Raw genomic sequence first — 13,902 nt, 5'->3', positions numbered from 1 at the left:
CTCCTTTGACATGTAAAATCAGTCTTCACCAAACAGATTTATGGAAAGTCATTGTGGGGGAATCTGCACAGCCCCCCTTCTTGGTAACATGGCCTGGATAGCAACAGCTGTTAAGATAGGAATGTGAGTGTAAACAGCGTGTGTGAATAGGACACCCAAAACTGTCTATTCTGAGAGGATGTTTGCCCAAAAACTGACAATGCTTTGAGGAAATTAACAATGACAAAATTTGCTTAAGACCAACCATCAACTGGATTAAACAGTAACCAGGAGATTACCAAGAGACTTTTGAGAAAAGGAGTCATCTCGAAAAGAAGTATAAAAGCAGCATGAAAAATTGTGATCGTGGAGAGAGATCTCAGAATGAGAAGACAGTAACAGAGCAGCAGTCAAACCACCTTTGGCACTGCCAGAAGTGGCCCCACTGGCATCGCGACCTCTGCCTAGGCCTGACAGAGCAGCCACCCCACCCCGTTGGATGCCGCGAGCACCTGCATCCAGTTAGCAGACTGACAGCACAGGGTACAACACATAGGGACCCGCCCCTCAGGTGTGCACAGGCCTCGTGGGGGGGCTTTCTCACCAGCATGTGGATCAGCAGGTTGTAGGGAGCAGCACGGGTGCACCTATAGCTGGAGCACCCGCAGCTCCCACAGGAGGGGTGTGCAAGTGGGGGAACCCACACTCCCACGGGGTGGGGGGGTGGGGGTGTGTGCTTGTAACCCACACTGCTTGGGGGGGGGGGGGGGGGAGGATTATATAATACTCCAAGTATTCAGATGTTGGGGGAACCTATCCCGGCTGGTTTGTAAAGTCTGACATGCAATTAGAACGTTTGTGTGAATAAAACAATTACTGTGCATGTCTAGAAATAGAGAAAGATGCCTTCAAATATCTGAGAGGGATGAAGTACATACACATGCAAAAGACCAATACCAGAAAACTATCACACTCCTTTAAACCTTAAAAAAGGATTTTAGTGGAACATAGGCCTTACACTGGGTTTTTGCACACAGAAGTATTTCACTCTAAGTCCATACTTGGTTTGGCTTTTGGTTTTATTTTGGGGGAGGGGGAGCCATTTTAGAACAGCTTGGGGCCAAGCCATTGTAAATTCTGTAGGTGATCACTTGCCACATGGACAGGGTATCTGGGGTGGGAAGGGCTTCCTTTGTGGAACCTGCAACAATTGAAGACAATAAGGCTATCCTAGAAATACTACATTAAAGTAGAATCAACTCACAGCCCATTTCCCAAAAGATGCTGAGCATTAGCTTCTCTGTACATCTGTAAAAGTCATTCTGGGCGTTAGCGTCTTGGCAGGAATACAGATCTTTCAAATGCTATATTGTCATGGGTTATATTTAGTCAAGTGGCAAATAAGATTGCCCTTTATTTGCAGTTGCCTTTATTTGAGTGCTGCCTGTCCATTGATTTGATTAATTTTATTCAATTCTTGTGGTTTTCTTTGCATTTTTTTTCCTTGTGTGTTGTTTAGCTTCTGAGTTCTGAGGCCTCCTTGAGTGATGTGGCATTTTAGTTCCACTGAAGCCAGAAAAAATCAGGTTGTGATTTATTGTTGCATCAAATTTTTAGTCTGGTTCCAATTGTCGAATGGAGAGAAAAATCATTTCCAGTAAAATACATGAACTAATGGTGTAGTTTGCTAAAGTGTTGCTGGCTTTGGTCTATACTGGATTTGACTGGTTGTTTCATCAGGGTTTCTTTTTGTATTTTTATAACTGCATGCTGGGATGCCTTGCAGTCAGCACCTTTTACATGGATTAAGTAAATAACTGATGGATAGTAAATAACTGTACTTAGGTGGAAGGTTTGTTATTTGCACCCTTCCGCCTACTGGGGGATGCCATTATTGTTCCTACATTGCTGACCATGTGCTGCCAGTTCTTTGAGATCAGTCCTCTGCCCATCCAGCAGCTCCAGATAATTGTTTTGATGTATTGCTATATGGATGGGATTTGCATGCCCTTCAGTCCTGCTGATACAAAATGCCTTTAAGATCCTGCCTTTACCATCCTAATCTACAAAGGAAACAGGAAAAAGGAACTTAAACTCCCTGTACTCAGACAGCAATGAGACTGTTCCAGCTTGCTCCAGCACTGCACTTTCTTGCCTGTGACTTGTAAACAAGATTCAGCGTACCATGCAAAGGAAGAGTAACCAGTAAACCTTCTACCCCAGTAAAAGGATACTCCTAACTCCATGAGCTGCTGTAAAAACTGGATGGATATATTTTGGAAATCATGGATGCTTTAGCACATTTAGCTCTCTATGGATTCAGCCTGATGATTTCTGGTAAGCCTTTGCTTTAATTTCTGCTTTCAACATGGCATGATTTTCTTGTTTCTCACACAAAGCGCACAATCCCCCATCCTTATTCTACTGATTTATCCTTACTAATTTACCACTTATTTCTGTGAAGCCCTCTTGCACCGAGTGAGGGGAGCAGGGCTGTGACTAAATTATCAGGTAGAATTTGTCTATGTTTAGGATCTGTCACCAACTCTTTTTAACTGTAGAGGTTGTTTGTTCACACATATGCACATTGTAACAGATTTCCTCTGCTGGATAATGTTATTAACTTTTACATAAAGCTGATTACTTTGAAATGATCAACATTCCCCCCCCCAAAAAAAAAATCTGTTATAAATATAGGTTAGATGTTGACTCTTACTGCCCGCCTACTTCACGAGCTGGTTGTGTAGTAGGGAACGTTGTTTTTTCTAGTATTGGCATTCTAGTACTTGGTTTTAGTTAGGTTCTCTAATTGTCAAATCTAGATAGAAATCAGTGGATATAAAAGTAGAATATACATTGTATACAGCTAATTAATGCACTTCAAATACAACTGAGGGAAATAGTGCTAGTCATAAAGGACAGGTTTATGAAAAGGTATGCAGTAAGATTTTATTTATTAGCATTCTGACCCTTAATGTTAGAGATGCTGATAATATTCAGAATCCTGAGAAAGCCTGTTTTCTTCCCATGGGATTCTCAGTTGCTCAGCATTTAAGTGTTGCTCTCACCATCCATATTTTGATTTTCTAGTCAGTTTCCTGAGGATAACATACAGAGCAAAACCTGTAAAAGGGAAATAGGCTTGATACTTTACGCAGTTCCAGTCCATCTCTGAACAAAAAATAACATGCTGTAAAACTGCACACTGCTACAAAGAGAAACAGATGGTAGCAAGAAAAGATAGAAGTCTTCATTGAAGCATAACTTGCTTTACAGTTTCTGGATCTTCATGAATTGCAAAATGTTAATAGTTAAGTGAAATGATGAAGAAATGGATTTGAGATGTTTTTGATGTGTTTGATTTCTGGAGATATACAGGAAAGAGAATGTAATTAACATCTGGTGAATGTGTGCATGTGAGTATTGCTATCTAGCCATTGCTGTAATAGGCTGCATATTGTTTATTCATTTCTATTTTGTGGTGTGTGTTTCTTGATTGTTGTAGCTGCACATTGATTCACCCTATTTAACTCTCAGATCACTTCCAACTTTTTCAGTTAATCCAACCGCTTTTCCCAGGATAAAAATCTTCTCTTGTGTCTCCAACTTCTACATAGTAATGTATACCCAGTTATAGGAAGGAAGTAACATTCATTATGTCATGAGCATGTGAGGGACAAAAAGCTAGCTACACAGATTAGCTATAATTAGCTGACAACGCACGCAGTTCAGTGTTGAATACTGCCAGTCACAGCCTTAGCCATAGAGCTTGACCAGTTAGGTGCGTATTGTAGTCACACCCATCTCAATAGATCTGTCAGCCTTCCCGCTTTTGTTTGGGTGTGATATCATGTTTCCTGGGGCCAGCAGTGGAAGACTATGTGAACCTGCTTTCCTCTAGATACAGCGGGAGTTCAGAAAAGCAGTATTGACATTCCCTGAGCAGGAGAGGCATTAAAGTCAATGCAATCGGCAGTGAACAGATTTAACCTTGTCCCAAATGATATGGGCTCTTGCAGGTGTGTTGCTGGGTTGGTAAAAATCTGTTCCACCCTTGTTCCCAGGTAAGGACCATGGCTCCGAGCTTGGCTCCCTGTTACAAGAAATGTCCTTTAATTTCTTTTTCTTATAACAGAACCTCATTGTCAGCTAAAGCCAAAGACTTGACTTTGAAAGATACTGTTCAGTACACAATATATTTCATCCTCACTTTCTCTCTCGCACTGTATATATAATCATTGCTTGCCACAGCACATGTTTCTTTATACTGACAAAAGGTCGAATTTAACACTAGTGAAAGGCTTGAAAGCAAACCAAGCATTATCATACTTTTTTTTTTCTTCTTTTGGCTAATTCTGCTCCAGTCGACATTTTGCAGACAGTCATTTTCCTCATGAGGGGCTGAATCAAAATGATCCTGACATTTATACAAGTGTGGATTCAAACCCCAAGTTTGTGGCTTGATAATGTCTCTAGTAAATCCTGAGAAGAGATATGTTCCATACTCACCTATTCACTTGAAAGGCTGAGGATATAACAAGGGACAAATGTTATAGCTTGTCTTTTGACTGTTAACAAGAGTCTTGGATGGATTGAAATTTCACTTACAGCTTCTCACAGTGGGATAACATCCAGGAATGTTAGTGTGTAAGATTTATTTTAGCAAGATGGCCACCATCGGCAAGAGATTTGTGGAAAACAACAGCAATTAAAAGCAGGCTCAAATACATTTAATAGACTTCCTGTCAGGAAACAAATACATTTTCTAATGTCTACGTTTTCAAAGACAGACAATTTTATGTGCTACAGTTTTGTACTCTACCAATAATGGGCGAAGCAGTGTTTCTAAAAATACTAGAACAATTTTTGGCAATTTTGCTGTTGCATTTCAATCCATATATGGTGAAAGACACAAACAGTTACACTAACGTTTTAAGAAAGGATTACAGTGAAACTATCAGTGCAGTAGAATTCAGTGATAACTATGTATAATCCTTATATATTGATGAACCTTCCTTGGGATTAGTAGGCATTAGCATGAAAAAAAGATATAATCATATATATTAAAATTATTCTATGGCTCACATTTATAAAGCTAAACAAGTTTATTCAAGCTACAGTACCATATGCACACAATTATATTGAGCATCATTATTATGATGTGGGCTCTTCAAAAACTACATAAAAGTGGTACTTCTCAGTTTTTTAGTTACACAAACTGGAAAGTTCTAACACTTCTGCTTCAAGACTTTTTTTTCCTTTTGTGAAACTTCCCCCTAACCTTAACCTAACCTAAAGAAAATATTGAAATCTTCTACACTTTGGTTAATACAAGTCTGTGATAGTGAACAGGAAAGTTGTTCACGGGAAAGTCATTCTTCCCCTAGTCCTAGCACAGTATGAGCACCTTGAAATATGCTTTTGCCAGAATTAAATGGAATTTAAACTTCGAACATGTTCTATTCTATGGCTACAGCTCTGGATTTTTTAGCCTCTGACAGCTAAAGCCAGTGATACAAGTCACATTTGAGTTTATGAAGTCAGGTATTTCAGAACTATTTTGTCTCGACATTAGCCATTAGACTGAAATAGCGTCCTTAACACACCTAAATTTTTAAACATCTACTAATCTGAATTGCAGAAGAAAACAATTAGGGTTTATAGTCCTTGTCCCTGAAGAATATTTGCTTTATGTGATCCAGCAATTGCATCTGCCTGCCACATTTGGATTAGTTGCACAGTACATTAGTAATTTTATATAGAAGTTTGGTTTGGATGATCATGACTACAAAACCTTTGGATCTCTATTTTGGGAGGAGAGAGCTATTATGTTGTGGTGGTCTGATTCACGGACTCCGATGTGCTGGATCAGAATCAACTTTATTCAAGCAAGCAAGCCCTATATATAAGCTCTAGCCCGGATCGGTACTTTCCCGAAGGTCATGTTCCCATCATCACTCCTTCTCATTCCGTGCGGCTACTACCTTATCTACATACTGCTATTTATTCCTCCCAAGGCTTTCGGCTCCTGTCCCGATCCAATATCGGGAGGGTTTCGTTACGATTCCAAGGACGAGATTAAGACGCTAAAACCGGTCAAATATCGTACAACCTTTTAAATTTATTTTCCACAGAGTGGGGAGAAAAGGTGAGGAAAGGCAAAGGGGAGGAGAGAGAGAAAGAGAGAGAGAGAAAAGGGGGAGAGAGAAAGAGATATCACCACCCGTGGATCCAGCGGCGTCCCGTTGGTCCTCTTCACCCTGGGTGTAAATTTTAGCGATGCGCGTGCGGTAATTACAACTCGAGCAGGGTCCGACCCTAGGTTCCCGCTGAAAAGTTCAGAGCCAAATCAAGGCAAATTAAATAAATAAATTGTAATGACACGCGTGCAGTAGTTACAGCTCGAGTTGGGTGCCTCCGAAGAGGGACCCTGAACAAAGAAATCCCTGGGCAATTACAGCTTTTTCAAATTAAGTTTCCCACCTGTCCCGATCCAATATCGGGGGGGGTTCGTTACGATTCCAAGGACGAGATTAAGACGCTAAAACCGGTCAAATATCGTACAACCTTTTAATTTTATTTTCCACGGAGTGGGGAGAAAAGGTGGGGGGAGAAGGCGAAGGGGAGGAGAGAGAGAAAGAGAGAGAGAGAAAAGGGGGAGAGAGAAAAGGGGGAGAGAGAAAGAGATATCACCACCCGTGGATCCAGCGGCGTCCCGTTGGTCCTCTTCACCCTGGGTGTAAATTTTAGCGATACGCGTGCAGTAATTACAACTCGAGCAGGGTCCGACCCTAGGTTCCCGCTGAAAAGTTTGGAATGACACACGTGCAGTAGTTACAGCTCGAGTTGGGTGCCTCCAAAGAGGGACCCTGAACAAAGAAATCCCTGGGCAATTATAGCTTTTTTCAAATTAAGTTTCCCTCCCCTCATGCGGCAGTTCAGACCAATAGTAATCTTTGGGTCTGGGGTCTCCTGCTCCCTTATTGGGTCTCATCATTGTTATCTTTACTCTGCCCTTCTTTCTCAGGGCCTTGACAAACAGGTGTTGTTCCAGCAATTAACACTTACAGTGTTATCTTCCAAGGTCCTGATGAAGAGGATACAATCCAGACCCCCCCTAATTAACACTGTTTCAGCAGTGAGGGGAGGCTTTGTTTCCCAGGGTCCTGGCGCCCAAGCAGGCCTTATTTCAAAGCCTTGACATCCTCCCTCCCGGAGTGTGACGCATAGGAATGCAAACTGCTGGTAACTCCCTTATCTTTCCAGCCTGCACCAGCTCTGGGGCCCTTTCTCACTGAACTAGGGAGTGCGGCCTAAGGCTTCAGCAAATTTAGCTACTCATGCTAAGCAACTTTTATAAAAGTTGTGCTAAGCGGCAGTAATTTGCAGTCCAGGTCCCAAAGTCTCTGCCCGATCGTGGTCTGGTTCAGCGCAGGCTCGGTGTGTCCCGGGTGGTCGCAGGGAGACCATTTCAGGGGTCGCAGCAGCTCAGTCCTGTTTCCGCTGGGAACAGATGGCTTGTTCGGGGTTATGGTTCGCTTGCATCTTATGTACCAAGAAATGTTCAAGGCAAAAGTTCACTCATCTGTCCGCCACACCACCCCTCACGCGGTAGTTCAGACCAATAGTAATTTTTGGGTCTGGGGTCTCCTGCTCCCTATTGGGTCTCATCGTTGTTCCCAGGCAGGCTGCTTTTCTCCCTTATCTTTACTGTTGCGGTTTCTGCTGACAAATGTGTTGATTCCTCGGGTTCTGCCCTTCTTTCTCAGGGCCCTGACCAACAGGTGTTGTTCCAGCAATTAGCACTGCCCCAGCAGTGACAGTAGGTGTTATCTCCCAAGGTCCTGACGAGAAGGATATAATCCAGACCCCCCCCCCCCCCCCCCAATTAACACTGTTTCAGCAGTGAGGGGAGGCTTTGTTTCCCAGGGTCCTGGCGCCCAAGCAGGCCTTATTTCAAAGCCTTGACATCCTCCCTCCCGGAGTGTGACGCATAGGAATGCAAACTGCTTGTAACTCCCTTATCTTTCCAGTCTGCACCAGCTCTGGGGCCCTTTCTCACTGAACTAGGGAGTGCGGCTAAGCAAGTTTTATAAAAGTTGTGTTAAGCGGCAGTAATTTGCAGTCCAGGTCCCAAAGTCTCTGTCCGATCGTGGTCCGGTTCAGCGCAGGCTCGGTGTGTCCCGAATGGTCGCAGGGAGACCATTTCAGGGGTCGCAGCAGCTCGGTCCTGTTTCCGCTGGGAACAGAAGGCTTGTTCGGGGTTTTGGTTTGCTTGCACCTTACGTACCAAGAAATGTTTAAGGCAAAAGTTCACTCATCTGTCCGCCACAGCTCCTTAACTCTATCTTGTCCAATCCTTCGCTGTCTGCCCCTACATTATGTTTTAATTACATTTCTGGCTATACATTTGCAAAGAAAAAAAAGTTCCAGCTGTGATCTTATTCATCGTGCTCTGACTCTGCAGCTAGCAGCCAAAAACAGCAGCTTCAGTCTGTGCAGGCTGCTCTGTGCACCTACACTAAGTGGAGTTACAAAAGTGGCCTGATACCCTCCCTTTTTAGCTTTAAAGTTTGCTTTTGGTCTGTAGGTGGTTCAGCCCTTAATGAAAGTTAGAATAGCTCTTGGGAAGCCTCTGTTCCAAAGGGCCATTCCAGCAGCTGGTAATAGGGTGAAAAAGCATTACATCAGACCCTGAGGAACCAAATCTAAAAGGGTGAAATTAAATCACAGTACATTCACAAGTGTTAACATATGCTATTGTTCATATATAAATAATTAGAACTGGTTGGATGGAACATTTTTTGCTGAAATTTCAGAGAAAACGTGAAGCTGTAATGTTTTGCAGAGATGGTCTGGTCTCCGCAAAAGTTTCATCTGGAAGACTTCAGGAGTAGAGGAGGAAGCAGAAAAGCCAGAGACTGACTTCAGCTAAGCAGTTAAGCTTTAGGATATGGGAGATCTAGAGCTGGTCCTTCATGTGATCACATGAGAATCACCTGAGATGAAAATCTGCTCTGAATCAGTCATGCAGAGTTGGACCTGCACATTCCACAGCCTACACCTGTCTCCTAAGCACAGACAAACTCTCAAACTCTCTCCAGATTTCCAGGAAAGATTCAGAAGTGTGTGTTGGGGGGGGGGGGGGGTGAGTTTGTATTAGCACAGAAGAAAATCAAGCATTGATGCATCTACTACTTCTGTGAAATGGATATATATGGTTCCAAAGTCAGCTCCCATCATGATACAGGAAAGGATATATTGCTTGAGGGGAATATACTCCATATCACTAAGGTCACTGGAGGAGGAAGAGGAGGCCTTTATTTTTCAAGAGCACTGGAGCAGGTTGCCCAGAGAGGTTGTGGACTCTCCTACCTTGGAGATATTCAAAAGCCGTCTGGCCAGGGTCCTGGGCAACGTGCTCTAGGTGACCCTGTTTGAGCAGGGGGGGTTGGACTAGATGATCTCCAGAGGTCCCTTCCAACCTCAACCATTCTGTGATTCTGTGAGTCACTACTCACCTTATACACAATATATGCTCTGATATATTCTATCAGGACTAATTGGTTATATAGGTTATTTAGTACACTTCAGCACATGCACACGAACACACATCATTATCCTCATTATGCATCTGGCACAAGCATCCTTGTTATATAGAGTTTTTCTAGTTTGCAAGTAACTTTTTGACCTTAGGACCCATATTTGGATCTCTGCAAATCCAGCTAGGCTCAGCTGAACAACAGGCCTGTTCTACTCAAGCCTATTCACATTATTCATCCTTTTCCAGCATTACTTAGCTTTGTCAGACTGTTGTTCAACACGCAATCTTTGCAAATACTTTGCTTTTCATTTTACTTGCTTATGTTCAGCAAGACAGCAGTGTTGTGAAAGCATTTTTCTTCTTTATACATTTCAATACCCTCCCATATTTTTAGACTACCTCACTGGGAAACCCAAAACCAAATTTCACCAGTGTGTCTTTTCTAGCTTTTCTTTCAGCTTAGCAGAGTGCACTGATAGGTTGAGAAACAGACCGAAATGTACGGGAAACAATTTTACACTATTTTACATCAAGGTAATTGCATTTTCTTCATGAGAGTTGCTCCTGAAGTACCCCAGGGCCCATGAGAGAGCATTAGCTATGAGAGACTATTTTATTTTTCAGACTTATGCTCTGGTCTTTCCACTATTACTAAGTATCAAACCAGTTAGTTTAATACCGCCCTACCCCCTCCAGTAATGTTGAGCTCTATTTTTAAAGACAAGAAGGCCTCAGTATTCTCTGAGTTATAATCAGTCCCAAAACTGCAGAGCAGCATTATGAGAGCCATGTTTTTTTCAAAGAGCAATCTTCTTGCTTTAGGAGAATGGATAAGTGGAAAACACAGAGGGGAGAGAACTGGTGTCTGGTTTAGACTGTAAGCTGTAAAAGCAATTAGATACTTTCCATGGACTACAATGAGATTCCTGGCAAACTTGACATAAGTTTTGTTCATTTCTGCTATTTATCAGCAATAATTTCAATAGTTTTAAGTTTGTCCCTTTCTTTTTTTCTTTTCTTTTTTTTCATTTTTTTTCTTTTTTTCTTTTTTTTTTGCTGCTGCTCTGTGGCAGACAGTCTTGATCTACTTGGGTAATAATAATTTCTTGGCAACAATATATCAGCATTGTTTTCCTGCTGAGGACTGAGTTGTCAGAGGAGATTCTGACTCACTGTGAGAAATTATCTGAGTTGCTGGTATCTTTGCATCACAGAAGAAGTTAGGCATTTTCCAGGGCATCAAGAGACTATGGAGTCCATAAAATGAATTTGTGACTTCAAAGCCCATAAAAAGTAATTGATTTTTTGAAAGAAAGAACAAAAAAGAACTGAGATTCATGAGAGAAATTTTGCATTGGCCAAGAAAAAAAAAAAAGGAAGGAAAAATTACTTGGTGAAAATATTAAGCTTGGTCAATATTCCACTCTACACACCCAAAAAATGCCCACACAGCCAATATTTTGGATGTTTCTTATTAACTTAATGTCAAATAAGGAATAGTCCACTTTTTTTTTTTTTTTTTTTTTTTTTTTAGAAAAAAGGGGGGAGATGGGCAGATCAGGTCTCTAATTTGTTCATTTCTTTGACTTTCAATTACATTAGATCAATATTGATTACTTTCCAAATTAATTAATTAATACCTTTTGGTATCAATTACTTTAATACTATGCTAAGAATTAATCAAATACTGAACTTAATTCTAAAGATTTGATGGCTTTCTTGACAAAATTGCTCAAATGATTGCCACTTGGATTCCTAAATAGATTAGTCGTATTCTTGTAATTCAATAATGGATTTTATACACAGAATTAAAGACAGTCAAAGAGGTTACAGTTGAAAATATAAGTACCAAGACAGGACACAATGAGAAATCCTGAGGTGCAGAAGATTTAGTAATGTTTGTTCTAAATGAAAAACTTTTTTGAGCAGACCATGTGTTTAGTGTTACTTTTTAAGAGACTTGAAAGAGGACGGGCTGGTGACTTGGCAGTCTGGAATATATTTTTGCAACAGATTCAGAATAATTCTTAAATCCCACAGTTAGTATCATAAAGGAAGTATGCAACTGATTATTTTACTCTCAACAGGCAATGCAACAGTAAATCTATGCTAAGCACAGATTCTAGCCCCCCTGTTAGTATAGCATCCATATGATTTATATCCATATTTCAAGATAGTTACTAGAAGAAACAGTTATATTTATTGTTGTTATTGGCAGGAAATCAGAGATCTGCCTAAGCATTTCGAGTTTATATCACTTTGCAGTCACCTCTCTACACATGATGATAAAAGGGGGGATTTGTACATGGAAGAGTCACTGGGTAAAACCTTGTTGTCTTATCTCCTGACTCGCCTCCCCCCAAATCTTAAAACTTTTTTTGCTTTTTTGACTACTGCTTCAGATTTGAAGACTACCTCCTACAAACTGCTCAGTGCTCTGAAAGCTAGTACAGTCCAAGTGTTCAGCAAGAAGGGAGAGTTTCTACTTATCCTGCACTAGGAAGTGTACAGAGGCACTTGTCCTGTGTCTTGAAGGGGTTTTCAAGTATTGAACTATTATCCGAACATAATGTTTTGAGTTTGTTTTTCTATGTTTTTTTTTTTTAAACAGTTGCTGAAAGCTGTCTTAAGACTAAGACTTTTGCCATTGACTTCACTGGGGACTGGATTTTAGGCCGAATATAGTCGCTTTGGTATACTGCATTACCTGAAGCTGGTCGAAAATTCTTCCCAGTTATGGCCAAGTTCCTTTTGCAGAGAGGGCTCTCTGAATTCTCCGCTTTAATTCATGCTCTGCTGCTACTCCTGGTCTGAGTGGAATTCTCCTTCAAGGATAAGAGTTAATTGTTCTTGAAATCTGGAGGAGCCTAGACTATTTCAGCATTGTTTACTAAACAAAGCATTCAGAGATAGCTCTTCCTAAGAAAAGAGCAAAGATCTTCTGCTCAAGGGAAAGAGCCAGAAGAAATATGAAGATCAACTAAATATAGGGCATGTCTGCACTGCACCCAACAGGGTAGATTACACAGTGTGATTTCAGGACCCAAGTTATCTCATTTAGAGCTACACTCTGCATTCTACTCTATGTGAGTGTGGACGTACCCCAATAAGACAAACAAGTGAAAAAATGAAAGCAGAGGTGTGAATCATAAGGTTTAAACAGAGCATGTAAAAATGAATTATGCCTAGATATGTGAATGAGCAAGTGATAGGGAAAAACAGATTAACTCAGATTAGCAAGGAAACTCTTGGGCCTTGGCTCCTGGCTGCTTATGTGTTAAATAGACTGTTCACCTTTAGAAGTATTAGTGCTTCCACCTGCCTCTTGCCGTAGTTCTTTTTTCTCTGTTATGCTCCAGATTCAAAGGCAAGGACTTCCAGTTTCTAACCACTTCAGGCAATTAATAGTAATGTTTAACAAATTTAAAGAAAACAGATACATCATTAGATTTTTTAGAGTTTATAAACTCTTTTTCTTTCCTTCTTCCCACTGCTGCTTTCCTTCCCTGTGTCCCTCATAAAGTCACCTCAGTACTAATTAACTAAAACATTTGCTCAGCACTTTGCATTCTCAAAACACTATGTAAATATTGACTAATTATTAAATATGTTTGGGGTAGGATTATCCTTTCCCTCCTTAAAGATGCTGTGTCTCTGATCCAGTTCAACTGACTATTCTGACTGATTGCTATGATGGAGGAGTGCTAGCCACTCCACATTCAACATTGTGCAGAGGTTTCCAATTTCTAGGCAACTTTTCAAAGGCCTCATGTATGTATACATTGTCTTGAATATTTTCATGCTCTCCTTGGGGCCCAGAGAAGGGTTAACAGTGCGAATCTGGAAGTATTTGGGCAGGGACTTTCAGAGGTAAAAGGACAAAATATAACACTTTTCTATTCTTATTATACACATGCTGTATCTATTAATCTATGTCATTGAGCTGCCTCAAACTGAGATTGCCTCATTGTTTTATTACTGAGCTAGTGTCTAACACCAATTCTGATTTAAGAAAGCAATGTTGTAAATTTTATTAAGAGACTTGATCCATGAGCTGACATGTGTCTGGGCTGTGTTCCAAGGAATTTCTCAGAGGCAGTGCTTCAGGTAGTCCTGACTGAGCTTTGCAGAGAACAATGATGTGGGCTTGCTCTGTGGAGCAGCACAGCACAGCGAACATGGAGACTCCATGCCTGTATGAATGCAGCATTTTGGTAGGGAATGAGAATACACAGGGGTTGCAGAGAGAGCATGATATTTCCTGTTCTGCATGATTTTTCCAGTTGAATATGTACTAGAGAAACTGGGAAAGAATGATAGTAAGGTCCTTCTGGTGCTGCCCAGGCCAATACTGCCAGGCAAACCTAACAAGAGAGAGT

At 41.1% G+C, this 13,902-nt stretch overlaps 1 protein-coding gene across 4 annotated transcripts in view; it reads left to right on the top strand.

Moving 5' to 3' along the window:
- The first annotated feature begins 1,843 nt into the window (after positions 1–1,843).
- The window catches only part of LOC135324192 (angiopoietin-1 receptor-like), a 34,803-nt gene continuing 22,744 nt past the window's right edge, over positions 1,844–13,902 (top strand). For 2 of the 4 annotated variants that reach the window (XM_064499932.1, XM_064499931.1), the window contains exon 1: positions 1,846–2,316. In XM_064499932.1, coding sequence (XP_064356002.1) covers positions 2,265–2,316 — 52 coding nt within the window. In that variant the 5' untranslated portion in view covers positions 1,846–2,264. Of the gene's footprint in view, positions 2,317–13,902 lie in introns of all 4 variants that reach the window. The other 2 variants (XM_064499929.1, XM_064499930.1) reach the window with 2 other exon arrangements.

This window comes from Dromaius novaehollandiae, chromosome W, assembly GCF_036370855.1.
Source record: "Dromaius novaehollandiae isolate bDroNov1 chromosome W, bDroNov1.hap1, whole genome shotgun sequence".
NCBI classification, from domain to species: Eukaryota; Metazoa; Chordata; class Aves; order Casuariiformes; family Dromaiidae; genus Dromaius; species Dromaius novaehollandiae.
This window is presented reverse-complemented; position numbering and strand designations above follow the sequence as displayed.